Here is a 26,173-nt window from a genome sequence, read left to right as displayed (position 1 = left end):
AGCAACCTGGTGTTGTGGAAGGTGTCCCTGCCCATGGCAGCGATTTGGAACTGGATGAGTTTCAAGGTCCCTTCCAACCCAAACCATTCTGTAAATCTACGTTTCTATGATCCACTGCCACTGGTGAGCAAACGTTCCCCTTGCCATGGTTGAGGTGATGCCAATGCTGGCAGCTCCCCTGGCTGCTCTCTGTGGAGGGTAAGGGGGTTGGGGCTGCCAGGTTTATAGATAATAAATATTGTTTCAAGGTTCCCCGCTTCCACCCACTCCTATGCACAGTCCTGCACCTGCACTTTGAAATTCTTAATTCTAACATAATGATAAATAGCTTTTGCCCTTTTCATTGGGCTTTTTTTCTTTCTTCCCCTTTCCTCCCTGCCCCCTTTTATTTTTAAGGAAATCTTGAACTGTCATTATTTTATAGTGGCTTTTTTTTGTGCGCCTAAATTGTAACCACGCTTGTGAGGTCCTTTGAAGTCCTTGCTTTAAAAAAAAAAAATGTAAAAAAAAAACTTTGGTATATTCCCCCCCCCCCCCATCTTCTCCTCCCCCTCCCCCTGCCCCTTTTCTTTTTTAAAGACCATTTACGTTATGATTAAATGCCGTCTTGGAAAAGCAGAACGAAAGTCGTTAATCTATATAGATCTTCAAAGAATCGATACATTCGGGACTTCTGTAGGATTTGTTACACTCCATTTTGTTACAGTAGGCAGCTCGTCTGGATTTGGGCACATGTGTTTCTCTCCCTCCCCTAGCCCTCCCCCTCCCTTTTTCAGCTTCCCCCCCCAAGAGTGAAAATAAAGTAAAAGGTCTTTCATGGTAAACAAAACCAGCTTATTCTCCACATAGAACACATGAATAGCTGGAAAAAAAACTTACAATAAATGGTGCATTTTTTTCTCTGCTGGGTATAGCATTCAAGATCAGTCCAGTATTCAAGAAGCAGTCCATTTTTTGCTCAGCAAGAGAGTTTAGAAAAGAAGCGTGGGGTCTATTCAAGGATCTTTTCCCCCTTCACAATTGCTGGGCTTTATGAAACCTATCTTCCATGCCTTGTCAGAGTATTTCTGGGGACCAATTAGTGCTTTGTTGCAAGGCTTCTTTGCTGAATCTTTGAGCAGCAAGAAAAAGCTCTCTTGAGTCTCCCCTTATTTTGACTATTTCAGTCATTACTCAGTGTAATAATTAATATGACAACTGGACGCTGAAGTTTGTATAGAAACACCTCGGCTGCAGGAGAGAGCGTGCAGTGGGTGGTAACAAGCTACAGATCAGACCGAGAAGCCACACACACAAGGAAGGGGGGAAAAATGGGGTAAAAGAAAAAAAGAGAGAGAGAATAATGAATGAAAAGAAGGAGGGAAAGAATAAAGATAAATAAATAGTTGGCGCAACCCGAAGAAATTGGAAGGAAAAAAAAAGAAAAGGCAATTAGGAGGTGGGGGGCAACCCCAGAGAAGTAAACTTACTTTGAAACGGTTTCTATGTGAATATAATTTTCAGAACTTTGCTACTTTCAGAAGGCAGGAAGAAAAGCTATTTCCCTCCTTTTCTTCGGGTAAGCAATTTTCAAGGGGCATCTGCCTGCACTTTTGCATACTTGACAAACTTTAGCATCTCTTGCTAAGCGGCCCTTCAGAGAAAGAAGGACTTTGAGCATGAAACCGTCTTGGTGAGTAATTGTTGCCAACCCTGCCCAGATAAGAGGCAGTTTAGTTCTCGGGACGGCAAGTTGTACGAATTTTCTTAGTGTTGTACCGTCTACAAGAGGAATAAAGCCCTGTGCCCTAATGAAGAATTAAAAATGACGTTTGACCAGGGGACACTGCTGAATTCCTCTCGAGAGGCGTCTTTGGGATGAACACTCATCGCTTTGCAGACATTTCTTGGGCTGCCAATTAGGGCATAATAAATAATTAGAGGTTTTAAGCATATTAGATACAGCTCATGCTAATGAGCTACAGCAGGTCTTGTGCTAACCTGAAGTGACAGTTTGCATATAGGGCTGCAAAAAACTAAAAAAAAAAAAAAAAAAAAGAAAAAGAAGAAAGAAAAAAGGAAAAAGAAAACAAGAAAAGCAGGAGCGGCGGCAGTTGCTCCACCCCCTCCGCCCCCAGTCCCATCTCCAGCCCCAGCCCCGGCCTCAGCCCCGGCCCGGCCCGCTAGCCCCTCCGCCGCTCCCGCCAGGTCCGGTGCCCCCGTCCCTTCGAGCTCCCGGAGCTGGGCCCTTCGACCGCCGGCCCCGCCGGGTGGCCCCATTGTGCGGCCACGCGTCCCGCGTCCATCACAGCCCTGGGGGATAAATCACACCGCGCTGCTCCCCCCATCGCCACGATTTGGAGACAGAAATTTTGGAGGCTGGGGGGGGGTGTGTGTGTGTGTTTTTCCCGGCGCCTCCGAGGCTGCAGCCCTCTGGCAGGGCAGGGCAGGGCAGGAGGGTGGGAGCGGGGTTTGGGTGATGCCTGGGAGGTGAACAGCCCCCGTTCCCTGAGGGCAGGCGGCGGGGACGGCGCGGTGTCCGTCCACGTTCCCCAACTCGGCCCGCTCCCGCGTTCGGCGGCCGCTGCAGTGGGGACACAGTGCCACCTGCCGGACACGGGAGGAGGGGGGTGTGGGGGTGTGGGGGGTGAATCCTGTGGGGAGGTGGATGGATGAGGTGCCGCCAAAAAGCGTTTAGGAGCGGGCTGCGGGAGGTTTCAGGAGCTCGGCTTTGCAAGGAGAAGGGTCCTGCCTGGGCGGTGTGGCAGCCACGATGTGCACCGGAGTGTGGGGAAATGCAGCCTGTCTGGCACGTAAAGGAGAGCTTGAAGACCTCTGGTAAATGCATGCACAATATTGCTAAGGCAGACTGCCCCTCACCATATACACACACGTAGCGTACACAGCGAGTATCCCTGTAGATACTCACTGAATCCTCTTTTTTTTTTTTTGAGCTTCTGGTCTTACTAACAAAGCCCCCATCCATTGCTCACTGCTCCCTCAAAGGGACTGGGACATCTTGAGCAAGCTGGGAAGGCAGGGAGCTGCGAGACAAGGGTGGTCCCAGTGTCCTTACACGGGAAGGGACGCCCCTGCCCAAAACAGAGTGCAGCTGCGGGGAGCTGCTGCTCTGCAAATACTGGCTAAAGGCAGAGGCGGGATGGAGCAGTCTGAAAAGCAACCAAAGTCCGTGGCCCTTTGAACTTGCATCATGCCGGCCAGGGGAACCCGCCAATTTTCAGTGCAAAGAGCCCTCTTAATTGTGGCTTAGCAGCAGAGCCAGGGTTTCTGTGCATGTGGTGGGTGCATGTGTGTGTGCTCCAAGAAAGTGTGTGTTTATGAGGGCAAAAGAGTTTTAGATAGAGACAATGTGGGACATTCGTGTGTATCTGCATATAGTTTAAAGAAGCAGGGTTGCACAGTGCTACATCAAAAGCCCAGAGCAGGACTACTAGAACCAAAGCTCAGGTGCTCAGTCAGGGGCCACGGAACCAGACACACGGGGCAATTTGAAACCCAAGCGGGAAATCCCAGCTAGAAATGTCACTGAGGGGGATGAGCCCATGCTTGGTATTCTCAATGTACTTCACAGGGAAGCTCGGGCAGTTTGGACTCTGAAATGGTCCAAGGTAACCAGTGCTGATGCAATTGTATGTTCATACTGTAGTGGCACTGGGTATGCACACACACACACACACACACACACACAACTTTGCAGTAGGAGTAAGAGATAAGCTTGCAACATAAATAATAAAAACAGGTAGGAGGATGCCAAACAGATAATTACGAGGATTTGGCATGAGCAGTATTTTGCTTACCCAGTGTTTCACTTTGCCTTGCCATTACTGTCAGGCTAGAGTGAACATACATAAGAAAAGGGATGAAAGCAAGGAAAAAAAGAGTAAATGCAAGTCACAGAGAAAGAAAAGAGACAGATCAAAGATTAGTGAGAAGAGAAGGGAAAGAGAAGCAAAGAGGAAGGCACAAACAAATGACAGAGGAAGCAGTTTATGACTTTGGATGTCACAGTTACTTTGGCCAGCCATAGGATATACATCTAAGTGTTTTTTTTTAATCTAGTCGAAAAATATACCAGGTAGCAAGGCCTTGTGTGTGGGGAAGTAGACAAGAACAGTTGCTAGAGACTGTCATGTCCTGCAAGGGACCACCAACATCAGTGTTGTCACCATCCTTATCTCACTGGTTTTTTTTTGCAAGGTGGCCTTCAATATCCCTATCCTGGGTAGGACTGTGCCTGGTGCTGCACAAGCATAGGGCACAAAATGCTGCCTACCATAGAGAATTCATTGGATGAGCAGTTCAAAGCCAGTAGTGTTTACACTGCTAGCAATTATTTAGGTTAGCCTTGCTTTCCTCTATGCTCCACTTTGCCTTCCCCCTACCTGATGCCACAATGTCAGCAGGCCCAGTGTGCTCTGTGTGTATCTCTTTGGGCTGCCTGCCTCAACCTGCCAGCCCACGCCACAGGCTTGCTGATCACTCAGCAAGTAACTTTCTACCCCTGTGTGCAGCCACAGGATGCATAAAAAAGCAGCTCTTCCAAAAAAAAAAGGTAAGTGTGCCCAGAACACTGAGTTACTTCAGGTGTATGTTATACAGTCAGTAATTTCAGTGGGCTGGATTCTGACTCCACAACCATGCGGTTCAACACGGGTTCAGACTGAGATTCTTCGAAGTGGCTCCACTCAGTTTCTCTACTGTAAGGCTGATCAGGTTTAGTAGCTATTGGGTTTTCTAAGTACCAGTAATTCATGGTGTTTGTTGGTACTCACCAATCTGAGTTTCCACTGGTGCATGCGGTAGGGGTTCCCTCAAAGCTAAAATAACTGTAAAAATATAGCAAGATTACTTGCACTGGCATAGTTTGTCTTGGTACAGACTTCACCATCCCGAATAGCAAGATAGATGCTTGACCAGTCGATTGGTTTTGTTTGTTCGTTTTTTTTCCCACATGCCCTCCAGTACTGGTCCCCGACTTTGCATTATTCTCTCAACCCCTTTGGTGACTCTTTCTAAACCAAATCTGGGCTCCAATCCTTTACCAACCTTTTCTGAAGTCATTTATGCCCCTCTCCCAGTTCCCCTTGTAGCTCTCTATGGCTGACACTATATACAAGTACGCATACATCTTCTACATTTTTTCTGCATCCTCCTGTCCTGTATCTCTACCTAGTTTTCCCTGCTCCTTTTCTTCCTTTACCTTCTTTACCCCTCTCCATGTCCAGACTCATAACTCAGTGTGAAGTTCATGCAGCTAACTCCTGTCTCACACTTCCTTTATACTGGGTTTCTCTTTCCAATATCTGATGTGTGGAGCAATGTCTCCTGCTTTCTGACCTCTTGGAGGCATCCTGAAAGGACAAATCCCTCAGCTGCTGCAGTGTGCCACAGCCCACCCTTGCTCATATTTGTCATTCAAAGAGCAGATCCTGGGGAACATCTGATCTCTGCTCACGTGGAGTAAGCCATGATGGGAATCCACCTGAAGCTGAACACACATGCAGCAGTAGGAATGGACCGGGGAGGGCGGGGGGGAGAGGTTGAACCAAAGGCGATGTGTTGACATGAAAAACCGAAAACAGCATCTGATGTTGATCAGGAGGACGGCTGTTAATTCAAAGCACGCCGCTCGTCTGCATTGGGCACAGATAGAAACATGCTGGAGAGCTGCTATGCACTGGGGTGGAACTCACAGGGGCTGGCCGGTGAGCAAGCCTGGCAGCTTGCTGATGTGCCAGGGGTGGGTGGGTGGGGGGCGTGCAGGGAGAACGCCCCCTTGGCACCGTGTCCAGAGGAGGGAGCTGGGGAGAGGGGGGGGAAAGGGATGGCTTTGCCTTGCTTGCTCCACTTTAAATACCTTTGCACAGAGCTCTGGCCACTGTAGTAAGGTCAGAAGGCTTCACCTGCAGCGACAAAGGGGCCTCTCTGAGTGGGCACCACTGCCTCTGCAACATGGACGCACAGCACTGCAAAATGAATGGTGACCCTTTCCAGGTAAGTGGTGGGGTCTGTGTGCCTGCTCTTTGTAGGGGAAGCCGTGGCTGCCTTCCTCCTGCCTCCCCCCTGCTTGCTTGCAAATCTTGTCCCCCACTCTCTGAGAGGCAGTGTGACCCTAGGTAGGAGGAAATAATGCTGCTGTCCTGATGCTTTGCGGTGCCTGGTTGCCACTGTTTTCCTTTTGGCAGTCCCCATGTTTGTCTGTTGTTAATTGTGCTCACAAAAGTGCAGTGAGAATGAAAATGAGCATTGCAACAGCATCCTTGCATATATGGCAAAGGGAAGGAGAAGCAGCAGAAAAGACCAACAACTAATTTAGGGGTCTTAAACCTGTGTGATGAAAGAAAGGTGTCTTCTGTTAAAGGAAAGCAGCTGAAGTTACCTGCTCTTCTAGTGGAGATATTTGTTAAATTCTGGGACTCTGACAACCCTTTTTTTTTTTATGTTTACTGACTGACTTTGATCTCTCTGCTTTTGGGAAATACGGGAAAGTCCTGAAGCCCATGCCTTTCGATTACAGGCAGTACAGTTAATACAGGGGCAAGTGATGTAACCTGAGGCCAGCATGGTTAATTATTAAGATCAAATTCTGTGTGTATGTATCCTATGCAATGCTGCTGAAGCCAGAGACAAGCTGCAGAAGACGTGCAAAAAAGGGCTTTAATTTATATGAGCTTTTTAAAGAGCAGAGCTGCCAAGGAAGCTTTTTTTTGTACTACTTGGTGTGCTACGGCTGAACTCTAACAACAGCTCTCTAGGGTCCCACCTTACTCTTTTACCAAGTTGTGTAACTGCTTGGTCCCAATGACATCTAGTGGAGCTGAGCATCTAAATGCCCTAAGAAATCTGATTTGGGAACTAGTTTCATTTCCAGAAGTAACTTAGGAATATCATTTTCTTTGAACTTCAAGGAAAATTTCCTCAGGCTTTAATAGTGTTGGAATTCACTCTGAGTGGCTTTATCTCACCAGCTCAGAGATGGATTGGAAGGCTGACAAGTCTGTGTTATTGACCTCCAATACTGCACGTGTTGGAAAGGCAATATCAATCTACTTGTGAAGTGGTTAACTAAAAAATACAGATTTACATTGTGCTCAGGTAAACACATCCTTACATCTGCACATCACCTGTCTTTGAGATTGTAGTAGACAAGTAGAACTACCCCCAGAGTTGCAATTCCTCTCTATATGTTGAAAAGAAATAAATTAGAATTGAGAATGGTTAAACTGTGATCAACAGTTAAAACTATGCATAGGTACTACAAAAAGCTCACCAATGAATGTGAGTGCCTGTGTGTACACTGGTGTTTATTACCTCCAGTTTATGTGTCAACGTATGTTGTCCCCAGTGTGTACTGTTATATACTGCCTCCATTTCTATTGATAACAACTGGGTACCAGGAAAACAATCATTTTACTCTTTTTTTCCCCTTCTAATGAAAGCTGTCATCTCTCTGGACTGACTTATGCTGGAACTAACATTTGTACAAAGACTTCAAGTGAAGTGAGTGCATATACAGATGTGCAAGATGTTAAGCAAGTATCACTCTGTTAGCATGATTAGTGCCTTCTTCCTACTGCAATGTGTCTTAATTTAAGCATCAGCTTAAATTGATTTACAAGAGTGGGAAAATGAGTGACAACAGATTGAAAGAGGCTGATAATCAAGGCTAGTGACCAATGAAAATCTATCTGGGTTGGAAAGAAGATTTTTAAGGCATTTTTGGGTCATCTCATGGTATAAAGTAACATCAGAATTACCTTGCAGGACTTGAACCTTCCGTTATATCTCCTGCAGGTGTCTAAACCACAAATTCTTTCTTCGTCACACAGATTCATGTCAACATGCCATAGAAGTTGATTCTCACTTCATGTATTGGCAAGAGTATTTTAAATACATAACTGCAATGTTTTTAGAACAATTCCGGTGCAGACCATGAAAACCAAATTCTCAGTCTATTGGGCAGACACAGTTCTGTCCTTAAGATCAGTTTTGGCTGTGGTGAGAAAACAGAAAGTCAAAGCCACACATAGATGGCATTTCAGATGCATTTTGGTTACACTATCATAAAATTTCTGAGGCCCTCATTTGGTTTGCCTTTTGACAGACTCCTGTCCTCATTTTCCCTTACAATGAAATTGCTTGAGGTGTAAATGGATTTCATTAGCCAGCTGCCACGTTGCTCCTGGCTGCTTTTCCTCTTGGTTCCCATCATGTAAGAGCTGGGCCAACTCCCTGTCTGTGTGAGGACCCAGGAGACACTGGGATGCTGTGGGAAACATCACAGTTGAACAGATGACAATCTTCCCTTTGGTGCATAAAACCAGTATTTCTACTACAGTTCCCACTAGGTGTTTCCCATAAAGGTAGAAAACATTTGGATAACCTTTGCAGCCTCTGGAAATAAAGCCAGATAGAAAAATCTGTTGCCAGTCTCTGACAGTGAATTCTCAGGTAAGCAGCAGCCTCACAGACAGCCTGAATAATCAGTAATTATCTACTTTACAAAAGAAGACAATTCCTTATTTTTCTGCTTCAGAAAATGTAGTCCCACCAAGAACTGTATGGCTTCAGGGCAGCTGGATTTGGTTGTTAATTTGTCTGCTACAAAGACTGTCTTTTCTAAGGACAGTATTTGGGAACTGAGATTCATTATACTCTGATTTATATTTTAAATTAAGCAATAGCTATCATAAAGACAGGCTTTGAGTGAAAATACAGAACTTCAAATGCATAAAGAAAAATTGAGTGGATGCCTTGAGTCAAGTTTTGGTCCATGACCTGTGTTTGTTGCAGTTGTCCAGTGTGGTCTTTGAAATACCAACCAGGGGCAATTTGCCCTAGGCCAGTAGCTGTTAGCACAACACCCCCACCTCCAACAAATAGGGTATTAATGTGACTTCCAAACATTTGTATTGGTTGTGCATCCAATTTACTGTCTTCAGGAAAATTAAGCTATTCTAGAAATCTTACCAGGCACTTACCTGCCATGTCAGGTACCCAGATAATTCTCAACATCTGGGCCCACTCCAGGACTCAGTTTCCTGTTTCTGAAGTGATGAAATAGCTCCTTCATACTTTATAGGGCTTTTGTGAAAAGAAACACATGTAGTGAGAAATATCAAGGCATTCTGGTAATGAGAACCATGAAAATAATTAAAATAAACATTCGCATTGCTTGGGAATAGTAGAAATTGCCTTTGGAATTTGCAGAGAAAATCAGTACAAGAAAGAGAAAAAGCATAAATGAAAACATGTCTTGCCCCAAGTCTCTACTCACTGTGGAATTTAGGAAATATCTAAACATTTGCTCCAACATTTTTGCCTATTCTTTTTGCTTGTTTGTTGTTGTTGTTTTGGTTTTAAACCACTTTCCATACCCCTCTTGTGAATACCACATCTCCTGATGCTGCCTGGAAGGGTACAAGCAGAACTGAAGGGAAACATAGATCATGGTCCACATCTGTGCACAGAGCTCATCTCCATCCTTCTGCTTAATCCTGAGTGTTAATGGAAAAAAAGCCCGAGGGAAGGTCTTTGCACTGCAGCTGAAGCCAAAGTACAGTAATGTTTGAAGTCATCCTTGGTTTTGATACATTTGAGAGGTGAAGCAAGGCAGAGATGATATTATTTTCATGTCCTTTTTGACTACTTTGCTCCCACATGGCTCCTAGTTTGAAAGAAGGTTTTTTTTTTTGTCTCTACCATCATAAATTAGAGCAGCCCCAAAGCTACTCTACTTCTGGCAACAACAATTGCCTTGATTTCCACTTAAAGCAACTTTATACCCTCTTTCTGTTGCTGATGCTGTGCAAAAAGGAAACAGAGCAAAGCAAAACTGACTCCTACGGTGAATGTAAAACTTTGTTTGTTTGCTCTCTTTTCTTTCAGGAATCTATGTACATTGAAGAGTCCTCAAATAAAAATGGTGTGATATCTTTGATTTTCTCTCTGAAAGAAGAAGTTGGGGCATTGGCTAAAGTTTTGCGCACATTTGAGGTAAGTATTTTCCTTCAGGAGATCTCAAATGTTTAAATTAAAATCTCTACCTTAACTGACGTGAGGATGGAAAAAAATGCATTTTCTCCATTTAAGAAGGAAATAGTCCATTGTAACTGCTTGAGTAAGAGTAGAAGTGAATTGGGCAATAATCTGAGATTGACATTTGTGTATGTGTATGTATATGTATATGAAGGCAAGTATAACCTGCATGTGAGCTGTGTGACCCATAGTGTACATGTTGCATGAAGTATTTCTATGGGAGCAGCTATTGTCCTCTTAGCGCTTTTCCATTTCAGTGAATCTGATCTAAATAAGCCCACCATCTCCCACCAGTGGTACCTCTATGGAGGCAGTACTGGGTACCTACAAAACAGCATCAAAACAACAGCACTTTTTTCACACCAAAAAGGGATGCAGCAACTTGTACTGCTTGACTGGGAAAGCTTTTGGAGAAACAAGGAGCCATTTACCTTTCAGAACACTGTGTGCCTTTTTATTATTGCAGAAATATTTCCCAGATGACATGGACGGTGTTTAAAAAGCACGAAATCCTTGCAATTCAGGTTGTGTTGCAACACAGAGCTGTGTACTCTATGCTCCCAAGCAAATACACTCTTCTATTGGTTTTGTGATTTCTTGATTTCTTTTTATTTCCTTTGAACATCATCATGTACTACTTGTGCCTGAAAACAGCTCTTTCTGTAGAACACTGTAAAAAGTTGTGGCCTGCATACTTTCCATTCGTAAACTGAACTGACTAGGAAATGAAAGATTTGTGTGGTATTAGTACAAATGAAAACTAATTATAGGACATATTTAATTCATTAAAATGAAGGGAACACCAATGACAGCACAGCTAGTCTAAGTCAGTGAACTGACCACTGTAAAGCAGTCCTGCAAAATGTCTGCGTGTTGGTGGCGTGCATGTCTGTAAGTGAATTAAGGAGGCTGTTAATATTCTCTGGTTAAACACATTGCTGTCTACTAACCAAATTGCTGTTAGGTCTAAAGGAAAATATGCAGGAGAGCTAGTATAGGAAAGGAAGAAGTAGCTGCTTCTTGGATGCGACTTTTCCCACCCCAAAGCAGTACCTAAACTAGACCATCTGAGTCACAGTTTTCCCCAATGACACTGATGGCAACTGAGGGGAAGGGGCTCAGCCAGAGATGCTTGCCCTGGTGTCCGGGTGTTTTGCCACCCCAATGAAGCCAATTCTTTCCTTGCAAACTTGCAGTCTGCCCCACCACCAAGGCTTGAAAGGAGACCTGGCATAGGTGCTCTTATATCAGTTCTGCATGCTGTTTACAGTGTAGTAGGGAGATAGGTAGGTGGCTGGAAGAAAAGGATTTAATAGTACAAGCCTGACCTGCAGTTTCAGCTCCTCAGGGCTGTCATCAGTGAATTCATGAGTGTTGGGGTGTATAAACCAGAGCAGCCATTAGGCTGCTCTTGCTCAGTGCAAAAGACCTCACCCGGTGCACAGTGGTGTAAGACTCATGAGCACGCAGGGCCAAAAGAACCTCCACTCTTTCCCACGTGGTCCATAACCATGGAGCCTCAGAGACACAGACTTTGCACTCAGTGGCATCCACAGCAGAGAGAGGGAAGGTGGTGACACTCAGGTCACCACGCAGGTGAAGCGTGGGAGCAAGGAGGGAGACATCAAAAGGGTTTTTTCTCTTGCACCCTTTCCCTGCTTAATAAAGTCAGCAGTGTGATGCAGATTAGCTACAGGAGTTAGTTCAGACTCTCCATGGGTGGGCTTCTCCAGGCAAGGACACCCCTTGCCTTGTCCCCAGGGATTCTGTTGCCAGCTTGATGCTGGCCTGCGGAAATGCAGTGGCTTTGTCTCAGAAGGGTGGCAAAGGAAGATGTGGGCACAGCTGCTCAGGCAGTCATTGCTTCACACAACCACATAAAGTAGGAAAAAGCATAACACAGAAGCCACAAAATAGGATCAGGCTGTTCCCTGGAGCAGACATGGCACTGTAGCCATCGACCCCCAGGAAGGAAGGAAGAGACCTTGCATGGCCACTGGTGCTGATGGCCGTATGTGGTGTGTTTGGAGCCCCTCTGATCCTTGCTGAGGCTGCTGGGTTCTCTGTGGGCACTTGCGTGTGGGAATGCAGAGAACACAGACAAAGAGCTCAACCGTGTCCTCCCCCCAGTTCATCCTTGAGAGCAATTAAGGGACCTCAGGCACTGGCTTTGAGGATTTTGCCTTTTCTGTAGCCGATCTACAAAACTACTCTGGGACATGAGGGGGGGAGAAGGAGGGTTACGAGAGCTGTAAATATGAAAGTCTTGAAAATAAATCCTCTCTCAAGACAGGGAACGGAGTCTGGAAGCAAGATCCAGATTAAAACAGAGAACTGAGGGGATTCCGAAAGAACGGATAGATCTTGCGGTACCATCAGCAGCCAGGATGCCTTTCTGTAAAGGAGGTGTCTGTGTGGACCCAGGGAGGTTCATCTTCTCTTTGGTTTAAGAGCTGAAGAAAAAAATTCTGTTGCTCTGAGAGAGCTGTTCAATCACTCTTACGGCCCTGCCCAGGGTGCACAAGCAGGTCCTCCCTCCCACGTTCTCCTGCTGTCCACATCCTACTTCTGTGCTGGGGTGAAACTTGGCCAGACATTAGCCCCCATCACAGCTTGATCTCCACGGGAAGCAGAAGCCAAAAGGATCTGTGCTGTGCTGCAGCCTGGACTTGCAGCTCATCAAGCACAAGAGAATTACAATGTATTTTGTTTGTCCTGCTCAAACATCCCTTCCAGGTTGCACATGAAGTTGACAGAGCTTCATGCTCTCATGTTTGCTTTTTTGCTCAAAGACCCAAACTCTTTTTTTTCTGTTCAGGTCTCAGCTGCAGGCAGGTTTGTGGGTACAGTGACAACTGTTGTTTTTCCGATGTAGCTTGAAGGCTTCTTTTTCCTGAAGAATCTCCTCTAGGTACTCAGCTCCTTATGTCTACTAGCATTATGTTCAAAATGCACTTGAGTATATCAACTTTTTTCTTACTTTCACTCTTGATTCATATTCTCTCTAATGCATTTCAGTGTTGGACCGATGCACAATGTCCAAAAAGAGCAAGCAGTCTGCATGGAAGAAGGGTTGTAGCTTCTAGGACAGGCACATGTTTAAAGAAAGACTTTTTAAGTTGAATATATGTCTTTTTAAGCTGAAAGCACTTCTACCTCTGAAAACAAACCCAGATGATGCCTATGGAAGGGTTCAGCGTCCTCTTAGAGTGGGAGGAGAGTCCTTTCCCAGTCTCACACGTGACAATAAGCGGTACTAAGGAAGATCCCTCAAACACCAGACCTGAGCAGGCTCCTAAGCTCTTCTGACCACTGGCTCTTGTCCACCCTCTATTTTGCAAATCCTTGCCTGTCTGCGTGAATCTTCTCCTCCTGGACCTCTCTGTACTCAGGGTGCCCTATGCCACTGTTGTCAGCACAATCACTGCAGACCCTTCACCTTCCCGGCAGAGAGGCAGCGCCCACAAGGTCAGACTTGCACTCTGACATGCGCTGTAGTGCAACAGCAGCTCTATCATGCTCAGGAATAAGCAGATTGTTAAAACTGAATCTACTTTGCTTCCAGACTAGGTGTTCTGTGTGTATATTAAGATGTGGTAAAGATTCACTTTCTGCTTATCAAACCCAATTATTTTTGCAGTTGAAAAGCCTACTTGTCCATATTCTTTATCTGTCTTAGTGTGCATACAGCTGCCTTACAGTTTCTGCTTGGGCAACAGCCCTGACCTCATTGCAGGCTTGAGGGTGGCTGTAGAGACAGCATAAACCCACCAGCAGAGTCTTTACACCAACTTCATTTTAATAGAACCTGCTCTGCACTGAGGCACTGCTTGGTGCAGCCATATGCTGTTTATTTGTCTTGTGCTATTATAGAAGATGCTAGGTAGGAAACCAAAACACCAAAACATGAATAAATACCTTAGTCTGAAATAGAACATCACACATAGTTAAAATACCACGCCTAAAATCAGGAATACAGAATAGTCATTGTGCAATTACGTTTCTTTTTTGATTCACTCTTTGGGGGGGACACATCAAAGAGTTACAGAGTATCAGTCCAGGTCAGAAAAAAGACAGAAATCTTCCAGGTTTCTTGTCAAAACTGAAAACGTAAAGCAGATCATTTTGGGCTAACCCAAGTGTTACATTTAATGGGAATGTTTATTTTCCTCTGTAGTGATAAAAGCCTATTGAAATTGAGAACACTTTTTAAAACATCAACAATAATAAAGTCCATTTTGCAGGAAAAAAAAAGTGAAAAAAAAGAAAAACTTTGCCTTCCCAAGGTTTGCATTTCCAAAGTTAAGTTAATCATTAAAAATATCAGAACTATACACTTCAATATGTAAAAGGATAGCCCTCAGTTCTGATTGAATTTTTTCCACGTGGATTTTTTAATAAATCAATCTTCTCCTTAGTTCTTTTCCTGAGCTACTTACAAGTAGTAGAAGACATGTCAGCTGTAGCATGTGGAAAACATTGGGTTGGTATACGTTACAAGTTTGCCCAACCAGTTCTCTGAGAGGACCCTTCCATCTTCACTGAAATGACCTTCCCAAATACAGAGCAAAACTTCAGTACAAGGTCCAGCAGTCAGTGATTTTCTTACAGTGGGTAGGACTCTAGCTCAAAAGCAGCCCCATCAGTTTGCACTGAGTCGTACTCTTGCTCCCAAAGTTAATGCTCAGTGGAAGGAAGCTACTGTTCTACAGGAGGACTGGGTGGGAGTAACAGGCTGGACTAAATGAGACCCTGCACTTTCAGAGCCAGCAAAGGTGACTGTGCTCTTCTTCTGTTTAGGAGCAAAATTCATTCAACAGAAAGGCTGAAGTGACTCTTATATTTTTGCCCCTTGGGAAAGAATTGGCTCTGCAGTGTTCTGGGTTATTTCCAAATTGGGAGAAGTGAGCAGTTGCTTTGGCCAGGGGGTGTGTAGGCGGTGTCTGCAGTGATAGGTGAACAGGCCAGGCATACCTCTACCAAGAGACTTGTTTTTTTTTTCATTAGATTATGTGTATGCACAGCTACAATAATTTAATTACACCTGAACTCATTGCTTCAAATCTGTGTCCTTCGTCTGTCCTTTCCTCTTTCCAGGGCCAGGAAAGCAGGACTCCTTGATCTAGTAAACCAACACAAGTTTAAAGAGAGGAGTGCCCTCTTGCTAGGTGCCTGAGCAGTGCCAGATACTGTCACATATGCTTTTTGATTTGTCCATGTGTTTTGTGGCTAGCTTGTGCATAATGCCTCATACCAAACTTCAGAGTTGGAGCAGAAGTGCAGAGTGATGGACACCAGGGGCTGCTCCAGGGCCAGCTGCCCTCTGGAGCTGTTTGCTGTCAGGAGCCAGCTGTGGGTTCTTTTGCCTCTGTGAGTTTATCATGCAAGGAATACCCCAGCAGATGTAAAGGAAAAGATAAGGAAGGACTGTCTTCAGCTGAGAAGCAGATTGTTGGGCAGTAAAGATGACCCAGACACCTGCCTTTGCCTTCACTTTGGGAAACCACAGCTGAAGGCATATCTTGTTAACTTCCTGACTCCCCTGATCCCTTGTGGAAATTGGGCACTGAGTTTTTACTTGTGCTTCTAAAAGCGTTCTCCTTTGGGAAGCCCTGAACTAGGCCATGGCAAGGGTTAAAAGAACACAGGACACATCACTTTTTCTTTTTTCCTTTGGTGTCAGGAAAGTGCAAGTAAATCCTTGTTTTGGGAGATTTCATCCAAGTTCTCACTTAATGTTGATTAGTGGCACCATAGTGCTGCCGACTGTTCTTCATCTGCTAACAATGTGGGGTCTCCTGATGAAGCAAAACTTAATGACAGCAGCCATGAAAACAAGCTGCAGATGGATTTCCCAGCTGTACTTAGTTTTAGCAACCATATGCAGGGGCATTTAGTAATGAATAAAGAGAAAGACATATGAACACCATGGGAAGTAGTAGCTCATAACATTCCCAGAAAGTATCCATCCCCATTGAAATTTTCCCCATGGAGCTGTGAAAACATAACTTTTCTTTACCAATGACCAGGCCATTAAACTCTTTGAGGGTGGGACCAAATTCTCTTCACAGTGACCTCTGCAAGACTGAAGTGTACTGTTTGGTTTGGTTGGTTTGATCCTGCTGGTGTGGGGCCGCTGCAGTGTGGGAGATATTCAGTCAGGATGCCATAACTGGAATAACACGGGGAAGGGGCTGTAGCTGCTTCACAGCCTGTGAGAGGGAGCCAAGGCTGAGATCCAGTAATGTGGGTAAGGCAGGCAGGGAGATGGGCAATCTCCTCCTGCATCCACCATTGCCTCTGTTGTAAATTGCAATCTGTATTGCTAACACCTGACATGCAAAAATCATGACTTACATGAAATGGACTTAGTTCTAACTTGGTTTTTGAGCTCTGAAAACATATCTTGGGACTTTGTCTAATGGAGAATGATAGAGATACAATTAACTTGGATTTCAAATCATGAAAGCTGAGATTTCCCCCCCTCCCCCCCCCCCCAGGAGTGGAGATTTTAAGAAAAAAAGCAAGAAATTTGGAGTGGCTTCTGCTAACTTCAAGGCATTTGGCAATACTGTACCCCTGTGATTTCCATTAGTTGTTAGTCCTCAAGGCAAAAATCTGTTCTGAATTGTTAATACTTGCTAAAAATTAAATTAGAAATGGCCTAGTACACTGTTTTGACATAAATGCAAGGTGGACAGCCACCCTTGCTCTACAAATACAGGAGCGCTCCAGCAGATACATGGTTGTATGATATGATGTATCCTTGCAGGAGAGACTTCAACCTGTATTCTGGTCATAAGCCTGAGGAGGAACGTAGAATGGTTTGTGTTGGAACGGACCTTAAAAGTCATCCAGTTTCAACCTCCCTGCCATGAGCGGGGACACCATTCACTAGATCAGGTTGCTCAAAGCCCCGTCCAACCTGGCCTTGAACACTTCTGGGGATGAGGCAGCCACAGCTTCTCTGGGCAACCTGTGCCAGTGCCTCAGCACCCTCATAGTGAAGAACTTCTTCCTAATGTCTAACCTAAATCTGTCCTTTTTCAGTTTAAAGCCATCCCCCCTTGTCCTATCACTACAGGCCCTTATAAAAAGTCCTTCTCCAGATTTCTCATAGGCCCCCTTTAGGTATTAGAAGACATTATAAGGTTTCCCCTGAACCTTCTCTTCTTCAGGCTGAACAAGACCAACAAGCTCAGCCTCTTTCCATATGAGAAGTGCTCCAGCCATCTTTGTGGCCCTACTCTGGGATCTCTCCAATGGGTCAGTAGGGAAGCACCGACCTGTTCCAAGTTCTTTGCAGCTGCAGTGAGCCATGGGGTGAATTCAGCAAAGGCACTTCTAATCTCAAGGCATGGGCTGATCTGATTCGTATGAGGTCTAAAATAGGAAAGGCAGGAGAGACGAATACTAATCGTTTTTGTGTGAATCCAGCCTCAAACATGTGACAGCCCAGATCTTCCAAAACCAGTTAGAAAGCTAAGAGCTAGGTTCCATCAACAAAAAATAGCTCAGAAATCATGAAGTTGCATAAAATAAATACAGAACTTTTATTAATTGTCTTTTGAGGGCATCTGTTGTCAAGATTTCAAGCTCTACTAAAAAACGCAGAGATTGAAAACTGCTCAAAATAAGTAACTAGACAAAACAATGTCCCCATTCTCCTTTCTCAGGTAACCATTTGTCTCCAGAAGTTGGAACTTTAAGTATCAACTACTGTGAGAAACCTGGTGCGATTGCAAGATGCAGAGGATACAAGAATATTTTGAACAATGTGAAACGATGAAGATTAAACACTAGATGGAGTAGTTGGACTAGAATGAAATTGAGCTTTGTTAAACAACTCTAGTAACAGTCTCTGTAAATATTTTGAAATCGGTGGCTTAGTATCAATGCATAGCATATGAGAACATGCTCTCCAGGAGCACCAGTTCAGGGATTTGGATGGATGCTGCTGGATTCTTAGTTTGAAAATAGACACCAGAAGGGTTCTCCCTTCAGCTTCTCTGCTGTGAGGTCCCAAAGCCTTGGCACAAAGAGGTAACTCTAACAGGGTTAGCTCTGCGCATTGCTGAGCTGCAGGCATCCCTCAAACAGAAGAGAGAAAAGAAGGATCTCTTCTCACTCTGCAGGAAGCTGTTCTGCTTTCCTCAGGTGTAAGAAGGGAGATGACTCTCTCTGTGAGCTCTTCTGTTTTTTCCCTTTTCCTCACTCTCTTAGATTGTAGTGATAGTTCAGGAGGCATTGATGCTCCTGCTGCCTTAAGCGTGCTATGTGCCAACACTGCAGCCTGTCTCTTCATTCCCAACCCCTGCATCATTCCCTCCATTTGGTGGGCACTGCTGTTCACGCAGCTGCCTGCTGAGACAGGTTGAAGAGCGGATACAATGGAAAAGCCAAAAAAAAAAAAGGACATAATTGAAGTATCAGACTCAAACAGCTACACAATCTATGGGGTAGAGATGCTAAGGCAGGGATAAACACTTGTGGGTAGGGGGGGGAAGGAGGGGATAACTGCTACTGAACAGAGGTCCATGTTACAGAATCACAGAATTGCAGAATGGTTTGTGTTAGAAGGGACCTTACAGATCATCCAGTTCCAACCCCCCTGCCATAGGTGCAGGCACCTTCCACTAGACCACGTTGCACAAAGCCCCATTCAACCTGGCCTTGAATACTTATCACAGCCCCTGCAAGATCTAGAAAGCCCGGTCAGGATCTGGGACCCCATTCCCACATGCATCCACACAGAGGCAGAACAAAATACCCTGACACATCAGTGCGACATGAAGGTAAAGCAGTACCTCAGTGTGCCTGAGCAGAGCCTTTGGCAGGAAGAGGTTTTACACCCACTCTCCAGCTCTGTGTGCGGCTGCACAGAGCAGCCGAGCAGCTCTGTGCCCTGGGTACACATTGCCACACTGCTCTCCATGTTGTGGCCATGGCAAAGGGGCTGGCAGCCCCCTGCGCCTGCTCTTTGTCAATAGCTTTCCACCCCTGAATTATCCGGACTTCCAGCTCCAGGCTGCCCTACCTCCCAGCTCCTCACCGAGCAGAGGGTACAATGGGAGGCCTGTTTGTGAAATGGGGCTTTGGAGGCCTAAAACAAATTGTCCTTGGGGCCCTGGACAGTGGCGGCCATTCTCTCCCACAGACGGCCCCACAAGGACAGCATCTCTCAAGAGCAGCAGTTGACGAATGCGCTTTTGACCTTTTCAACTTGTTGTGTTGGTATATAGCCAAACAATTTAAGTACATCTGTAGCGTGCGACACTCAGGAAACAGAGGAATGACATGCATGCTGGTTCCTACAAAGTAATAAACTGCCTTTTGTGGTGGAGTGAATGAGGTCTTTGCCGCTGATGGCCAGATGCCCCCCTGCGCTGTGCAAGCACTGAGAGGAGCAAAGAAAACCTTAAGGGTCTTGAGAAGCTCAGACTGGAGGGAGGCACAGAAAAGAAAGCTTCCCTCTTTCTTCCCTGTAGGTCACAAGTAGATCCTGGCAGCGTTTTTTCGTGGATTAAATTCTGACCCCACTGCAGCAGGGGGTTTGACACTGATATCACCAGGGCCATCATTCCACCCCACGTAGTTTGGGGTCTTAAACCTGAAAGCAGCAAAACAAAAGCTGCTCCAGGGCTGCTGAGCACTGCATGTCAGCTCCTCCGAATCCTCTGTGCTTGATCCTCAAGCCAAAACTTCCTCCAGGGGTTTGTCTATCCCTCCCAAGGGACAGAAGCCCAGACCTGGCCATGATGTGCTGTGGCCGCCGCTCCAGTGTAAGCCTGACAGGTCAGATGGTAAAGTCAGCACCAACCAAAATCTGTTTAAAAGGTCTTTCTCAAAAAAAGAAGAAAACAATATTTTCATATTCAAGCTACAGTGCTCCAGAAAGCATTTGAGTTCAGCTAATCTGAGGCAGATTTTCCTGGAGTTGCATTTATGTGACTGGAAAAAATAGGATTTTTGGCTACATGTTGCTTTACACATTGACATGGTGGCATTCCTGAGGTTGGGTACCCACTGGCCATGGACATCAAGGCTATAGTTGCCAATAATCCCTTTCTTCAGAGCTTCCCTTCTGGTCAGGAAAGATATTCGGTGGGTCGGAATTTGAATGTCTGTGCTAAAGAAAATAATTCCTTGCTGTGAGAGTAGTCAGACTCTGGAGCAGTTTCCTAGCAAGGCTGCGGAGTCTCCATCTGCAGAAATACTCAAAACTCAGCTGGACATAGTCCTGAGCACTCTGCCCTATCAGACCCTGCCTTAGCAGGCTGTTAGGTGATCTCCAGAGGCTCCATCCAACCTCAGCGACTCTGTGATTCTGTGATTTAAAACACCCGTGTTTTTATTTGCAAAACCCTTGGCTGCCTTTTTGGTGTGGATCCATGTTTCGCATTGGATCTCTGCCCAGCACCTGCTCACAGCCCTGGAAACCACACAGGTGGTGTTGCAGGTGACTCTGCAGTGGCTTGGCAGAAGCTTATCTCACAGGGTGCCCAGCTGCTTGCTTTGCCAACCTCCTTTCAAGATGCTTATAAATACAGCGTTCATTTTCTCATGAGAGGGTTCTCTTCAGGTGAAACGCCTACTTCCCGAGTTGATCCTGAGGAGATGTTCTTGTTTACACAGACAAGCTCCCATTATGTATTTGTGGTATTGGAGCCACCATTTACAATACAAAGTCTATTTACAACTTGTATCCTACTTTCACCTTTTTCAAAGGTTTGTGTCATTCATAGTCTTTATGTTGGTGCTCTGCACAAGGAGGAATACCGCATCCTTCTCATTCTTCCTTTTTGTCTCCCTCCCTGTTGTGAAAGTCTTCAGTAGAATGGCCATCAGTGGCAAGAATTTACTTTTGAGTTATTTGTATTGTATAGGAGGAGCTGTAGTCTAACACATTAATTTTAGCTAGTATTTATGTCATATTTCTTCCCCCAAACCCTGTGGGACCAAAATCTCTGTTTCTTATAGGAAAAAGGAATAAACCTGACCCATATTGAGTCCCGGCCTTCCCGACTCAACAAAGATGAGTATGAATTCTTCATTAATTTGGAAGGCAAGAATGTTCCAGCACTGGACAAGATCATCAAGTCCTTGAGAAATGATATCGGAGCAACAGTCCATGAGCTTTCACGAACAAAGAAGAAGGACACTGGTAAGGATACAGTAACAAGGATGACATTGCCAAGGAATGTTTACATCACACGTAAATATTGACTTCTTTTTCCTGTAGCAATGGAGTTCCTTTTGGATCTGTATGGCTATGTTTCCCTACCTCTGCTATTTTGCCTGTGTTGTAAGACTTTTCATTTGGAGATTTTCTCTCAATGTAAACTGACATGCTCCATCTTTTGCCATGCTTAGTTCTCCTGGGAACTGGTGTTATGGTGTTATGCTGTCATCTGTCTGGTTGACAGCACTCTCAGTCTCTTAAATACAGCATTGTTGCGGTAGCTTGTTACACTGCCTGCAGAAGTTACCAGGCATCAAAGAATGATTTGAATTACAGGCTAAGGGCTCAACTTGTACATCCCTAAGGAGCAGTGCAGGAAGTTGTAGGTACATCTATTTTCTGCTCCCAGTCTCTGCCTTATTTTAAATTAGGCAGCATTTATATACACAGCTTTGTGCAAGTCATGTAGGGTGGCAACTTTTGCTCTTGATTCACACCTATAATATGAAGGAATAACAGGGGTGCAGGTGGGATCCATACCACCATGTTTAATGCAGATACATTAGCTTATCAAGCCCAATGACATGTTCACTGAATCTCTGACTGTCATCCCATAGCCTTTGGACCACTGAGCAATAAAAGTCACTGCAGGGCTTGTACACTTTCAACCTTTTCTTATGCTCTCCGTACACATGAGAACTTTGAAGAAGAGAGTAAACAAGGATCTCTGTGGGATGCACTACATCTGTCTAGTTACTGTCTGCCCTGATTCGAAAAACCCACATAAACTCCATTACTATTTAAAAGGGCAAATAGTTCCAGCAAAATCTGTGGTTGCATGCATGGGCTTGGCTTGTAGATAGCAGATCAATTCCCTTGAGAAATCCAGGCGTTATTCCTTCCCACCCCATCCCCATAATAAATCTGTGTCTGTTCAGTACCCAGCAGAGTAAAGCCTCTACAGTGACATTTTGTGGAAAAATGTCACCTACTGAAAAATGCCTTTCACCTTCCTAAGGAAGGATGGCTCCCTGGAGTCTCTCAGGGAGGTCACCAAGGGGGTGTCCTGGAGACATTTACAATGACTGGTGCATTGTGTGACCCAGCTGGGGGGCTCCCCTATCTTGAACACTTCTCCCAGAGAGCACTCAGGTGAAAAAAAGCTGTGTATTAACTTTTCAGTGATGCACAGACCCTGTCAACACAGACTTTGCCACCTTGAAGTGTTGCAAAGTGCTGTCACAGTGCCCTCCCTCTTGCCAAATGTCTCTGAGACCTCACAGATCGCTCTGGCACAAACTCTGTGGTGTAGCAGAGTCAACAAGAGCCCGGTCCTGTACAAGGTCTGGTATGGAAGGGTGGCATCCTCATGGGGCAGAGGGAGGGATTACCCTCCTGTGCTCCCTAGGGCTGGCATGCCCCTTTAAACACCTGGATTTACTTTCCATTTGGCCTCATGGACCCTGGCTGTGGCTGCTGCAGTCCCATCCTTGAGACCCTTGTGCCCCTGGGCTGAGCTGAGAGGAGGGAGGAAAAGTCCCATGAGTGGCTACCTGCCCGCTCACTGCTATCCCTCACACCATCCATCTGACTTTTGGGCTTGTGGATGCCCCTCACTCCTGCTGTAGTAAGTCTCTGCAATCCACTTTGATGGAAGCAGGAATAACTCTTCGTTCTTGTAGGAAATCCCAGGGATGTCAGTCATAATTCTGACTTCAGAGCGAAATAGGAAAGATTTTGCAAGCGATATTCCTAATTCTCAGAAATTTGCTAGAGTTGAGGCTGCTTGGTATGGTGGTGGCTGCCCAGCATCCAGTCTGAGACATGCTTAAATGCCTTTTCAGATAACAGATGTGATTTTAATAGGATTTCAGACTTTAAATACTATAGGTCTGGATCTTCCTCTTCCTTCCTAGGAACAACATGAAAGGACATTAATACCTTCTTGAGATCAGTGCTGGTAATCCTTTTACCATTTCTTTTGTGTCCTACCCATGACATTACATTTGAAGATGAAAAAAAAGAAGGCAGATACTCTTTGGAGTCAGTTCTCTCCATTCATGAGACGAAGGGACAAAAGGTTGATTAGGTGATTTATGATCACGTCAAATCAAAGAGGCTCTCTTTTGGGGACTCTTTTATTTCCAGAAGAAAGCTACAGGGCCTAGTAGCAGTTGACATTACTTTTATTTTTCTGATTATTCTTAAGAAGTTTATAATAAACTTTATTAAATAATAAAGTTGTACATAAGCATAGGCTAGAGTTGGATAGAGACAGGTATAAATATAGGCCTAGAAAGGCTTGTGAGTGAAATTCTGACCTCACAGAAGTCAAAACTCCTATGATCAGCTGTAGGATTAGGATTTCACTGCATATTACTGTGTTGATCAAAGGCTTTTTGAGCTAGATTATCCTTTCATTGTGGCTGAAAGGGACTTGATCCCCTTCTGTTTGAGAGGATAACTTGTGTTTGTTTGTTAGTTTCAGTAATTCAGAAATAGTGTAAAGTGGGAGCAATTTATTGCCAAGGAAATAGAGGAAGATTGATATTTCTTTTTGCCCTTTCCCCTTTTCCTTTTTTTTTTTCTTTCTTTCTTCAATTTCAACTTCTGTCAAGAGTAGTAAGGGTCCAGTCAAACTGAAATCCCCAAAGAGCCATATTTTGAAAGGTCAAACACGTCGTGCTTAGGGGATGAACTGTGGGTGGCACATTCTGGGCTGAGACAGCTCTACAAGGGCAGAATGAGACTGGAGCAGACTGAGCTGTAGAAAGCGTGGTAAGATGCTGTCCTTTATCAGGGATGGCATTAACAAATAGCAGGCCTTGTGGTGCCTTTTAGGTCACCCTGCCTTTCAAATGTATCCTCCAAATCTGGTTATAATCCACAGCTGTGTTCTGTGAAATTTTATTCTGAAAACACACAATGAGAGCAATATATCCGCAGGGAGCAAAAGCTCAGAAATATGGTTTAGGGGTATATTGTCACACTCCTTTCAGTGGGCAGGTAAAATCTGGGAACGTTTTCTCCTGGAGGTTGTTCAGGCTCCCATGGGACCAATTCTTCCTTTGCTGTCTGAAGATGCTCTCACCCCTTCCTTGCAAAGGATTAATTTTGTTCAAGCTCATGATTTGAGATAACCCAAACCCAAACCAATTTTTCTCAGTTTCCCATAGGAAGAACATGGTGCCATTCTTGGGGCACTGCTTTGTGGACAGCCAGAGGAAATTTCTGTATTCTTCCTCTTCAGTACAGATCAGTATTAAGCACATGTGTATGTATGTAACCCGTTATTGGGCAAGGGTTAAATGAATGTCTTTTTTTTTTTCCCCCTTTTTTTTTTTTTTTGGTCATTTCAACTGCTTTTAGGGTTTTGTCTCAATTAAATGCAAAATACGATTTTGGTTTCCCTTTGACAGACCCAAATGGTTACAAATGCCAGATTTGGATCAACAGTGTAATTTTAGCTGAGAGCAGGCCAGCAAAATGACCTAAATTCAAAGGTACCTTTAGAGCTTCAGATGATACGGGTTAGCAGTCACAGGGCCAGAAGCCTTTTGTAGAGATGGAAAGATTTGTTGTGAAAACAGTGTGTCTCTTCATGGCTGTTTTTGGAAACAAGCTGGGTATCTACAGTTCACTTGGAGCCCATGAATAAAAAGAATTAAATATTATCCTGTTGCAGCATTAGGGAAATGCAGACAATTTATTGCATTTCTGAGACAGGCTGGGAGCTGATGTTCTGTAGGGGCCTTGTTTGCTAGACCCTGAGGCTGACCAAAGCATTTGCGACTGTTTAAAAAAGGACTAAACCTGGGCCTCGAACTGTTATAAATTGCATAGACCTTCTTTGACCCTCCTCACAATGGTCCAAATGGAGGAGTTCTGCAGAAGTCCTCGCTGCCCCTGCTTTGCTGCCTCATATATAAATGGCTTATTAGCATTCTGCTAAGTATTTGACCCCATGATAATTTGGTCACCACTTGGGTGTCCAGTACGATCCCATAAATGCTGCTGTTTCACTTACAGACAAATCAATATTTATTACTGATCAGCCCACGTTTGGTACTCAGACCTTCACAGAGGCCCAGTGTTGCAACAGCTTGCCCTGGCAATTCATTAATAGCTGTACAGACAGACAGCAAGTCTGGCTAATGGGCAGGAGGAGGATGTTGCAAACAAAATATGGGATAGATTCACTCAGGGGGTAATTTGATTTGATCTTTTAAATAGTTGCTGGGAGGGCTGGGGACGGCCTCCTGCACACCACAGCTAGGCAAAAGACCCAGTAGCCCTTTTGCACCCCGGTCCCTGATGCGAGGGCTGGGTGGGCTTTGTGCAGTGCTCTGGGGCTATGCTCAGGACCTTTGATTCTTGTTTCCACGAGAGCCGAGAAGACTCAGGACTTTCCAGGACCTGACTTAACATCAGCTATGGTGGTGCGAATAGCACTAAGCACCCTCAGGGTTTCCCTTTCACAGCCTGCCCCTTTCTGCAAGCTCAAGCTGGACTCTTAGCGACTGTCAGTATATGGGGTGAACAGGGAGAAGGGCAGAGATCTGCTGAAAATTGGTCAGATATCCACAAGGACCGCACACCTAGAAGATAAGGTGCTGCTCCTGTGTTGGGTTAAAACAAGACACACATCTCCACACCTAGGGTTGACACTGCATCAGCCTGGGAGTCAGTCTGTCCCAGAGTTTATCATGGGCTCTGCACCAAGTCCCCTGGAGATCTTGAGAATAAAATGTATTTAATGAAAGTAAGTCACTATTATATAGCTATTTTATCCATTGAAGCTGCAATGATTCAAACCCTGCCCACCTACACCTTTCTGATTCAGGGCAGCAAAACCCCAGAGACATTACTGCTGAAATCCACAGCAGACTTAATCCCCCACTGATTTTTCTGCATAGCCTGGAACCTTCAGGTCATGGTGTGTCCCTGAAGGTA

At 45.0% G+C, this 26,173-nt stretch overlaps 1 protein-coding gene across 1 annotated transcript in view; it reads left to right on the top strand.

Annotated features, from left to right (window-relative positions):
* Positions 1-5,803: 5,803 nt before the first annotated feature.
* The window catches only part of PAH (phenylalanine hydroxylase), a 41,255-nt gene continuing 20,885 nt past the window's right edge, over positions 5,804-26,173 (top strand). Inside the window, exons 1-3 of the mRNA XM_061444997.1 lie at positions 5,804-5,994; positions 9,889-9,996; positions 21,019-21,202. Of these exons, the coding sequence (XP_061300981.1) occupies positions 5,953-5,994; positions 9,889-9,996; positions 21,019-21,202 (334 nt within the window). The 5' untranslated portion in view covers positions 5,804-5,952. The remainder of the gene's footprint in view (positions 5,995-9,888; positions 9,997-21,018; positions 21,203-26,173) is intronic.

Source organism: Pezoporus flaviventris, unplaced genomic scaffold, assembly GCF_033815535.1.
Source record: "Pezoporus flaviventris isolate CSIRO_AGI_PZ_B2104156 unplaced genomic scaffold, CSIRO_AGI_Pfla_v1 ptg000002l, whole genome shotgun sequence".
Taxonomy (NCBI): Eukaryota; Metazoa; Chordata; class Aves; order Psittaciformes; family Psittacidae; genus Pezoporus; species Pezoporus flaviventris.
Note: the sequence above shows the minus strand (reverse complement) of the source record. Positions and strands in the feature narration are given on the sequence as shown.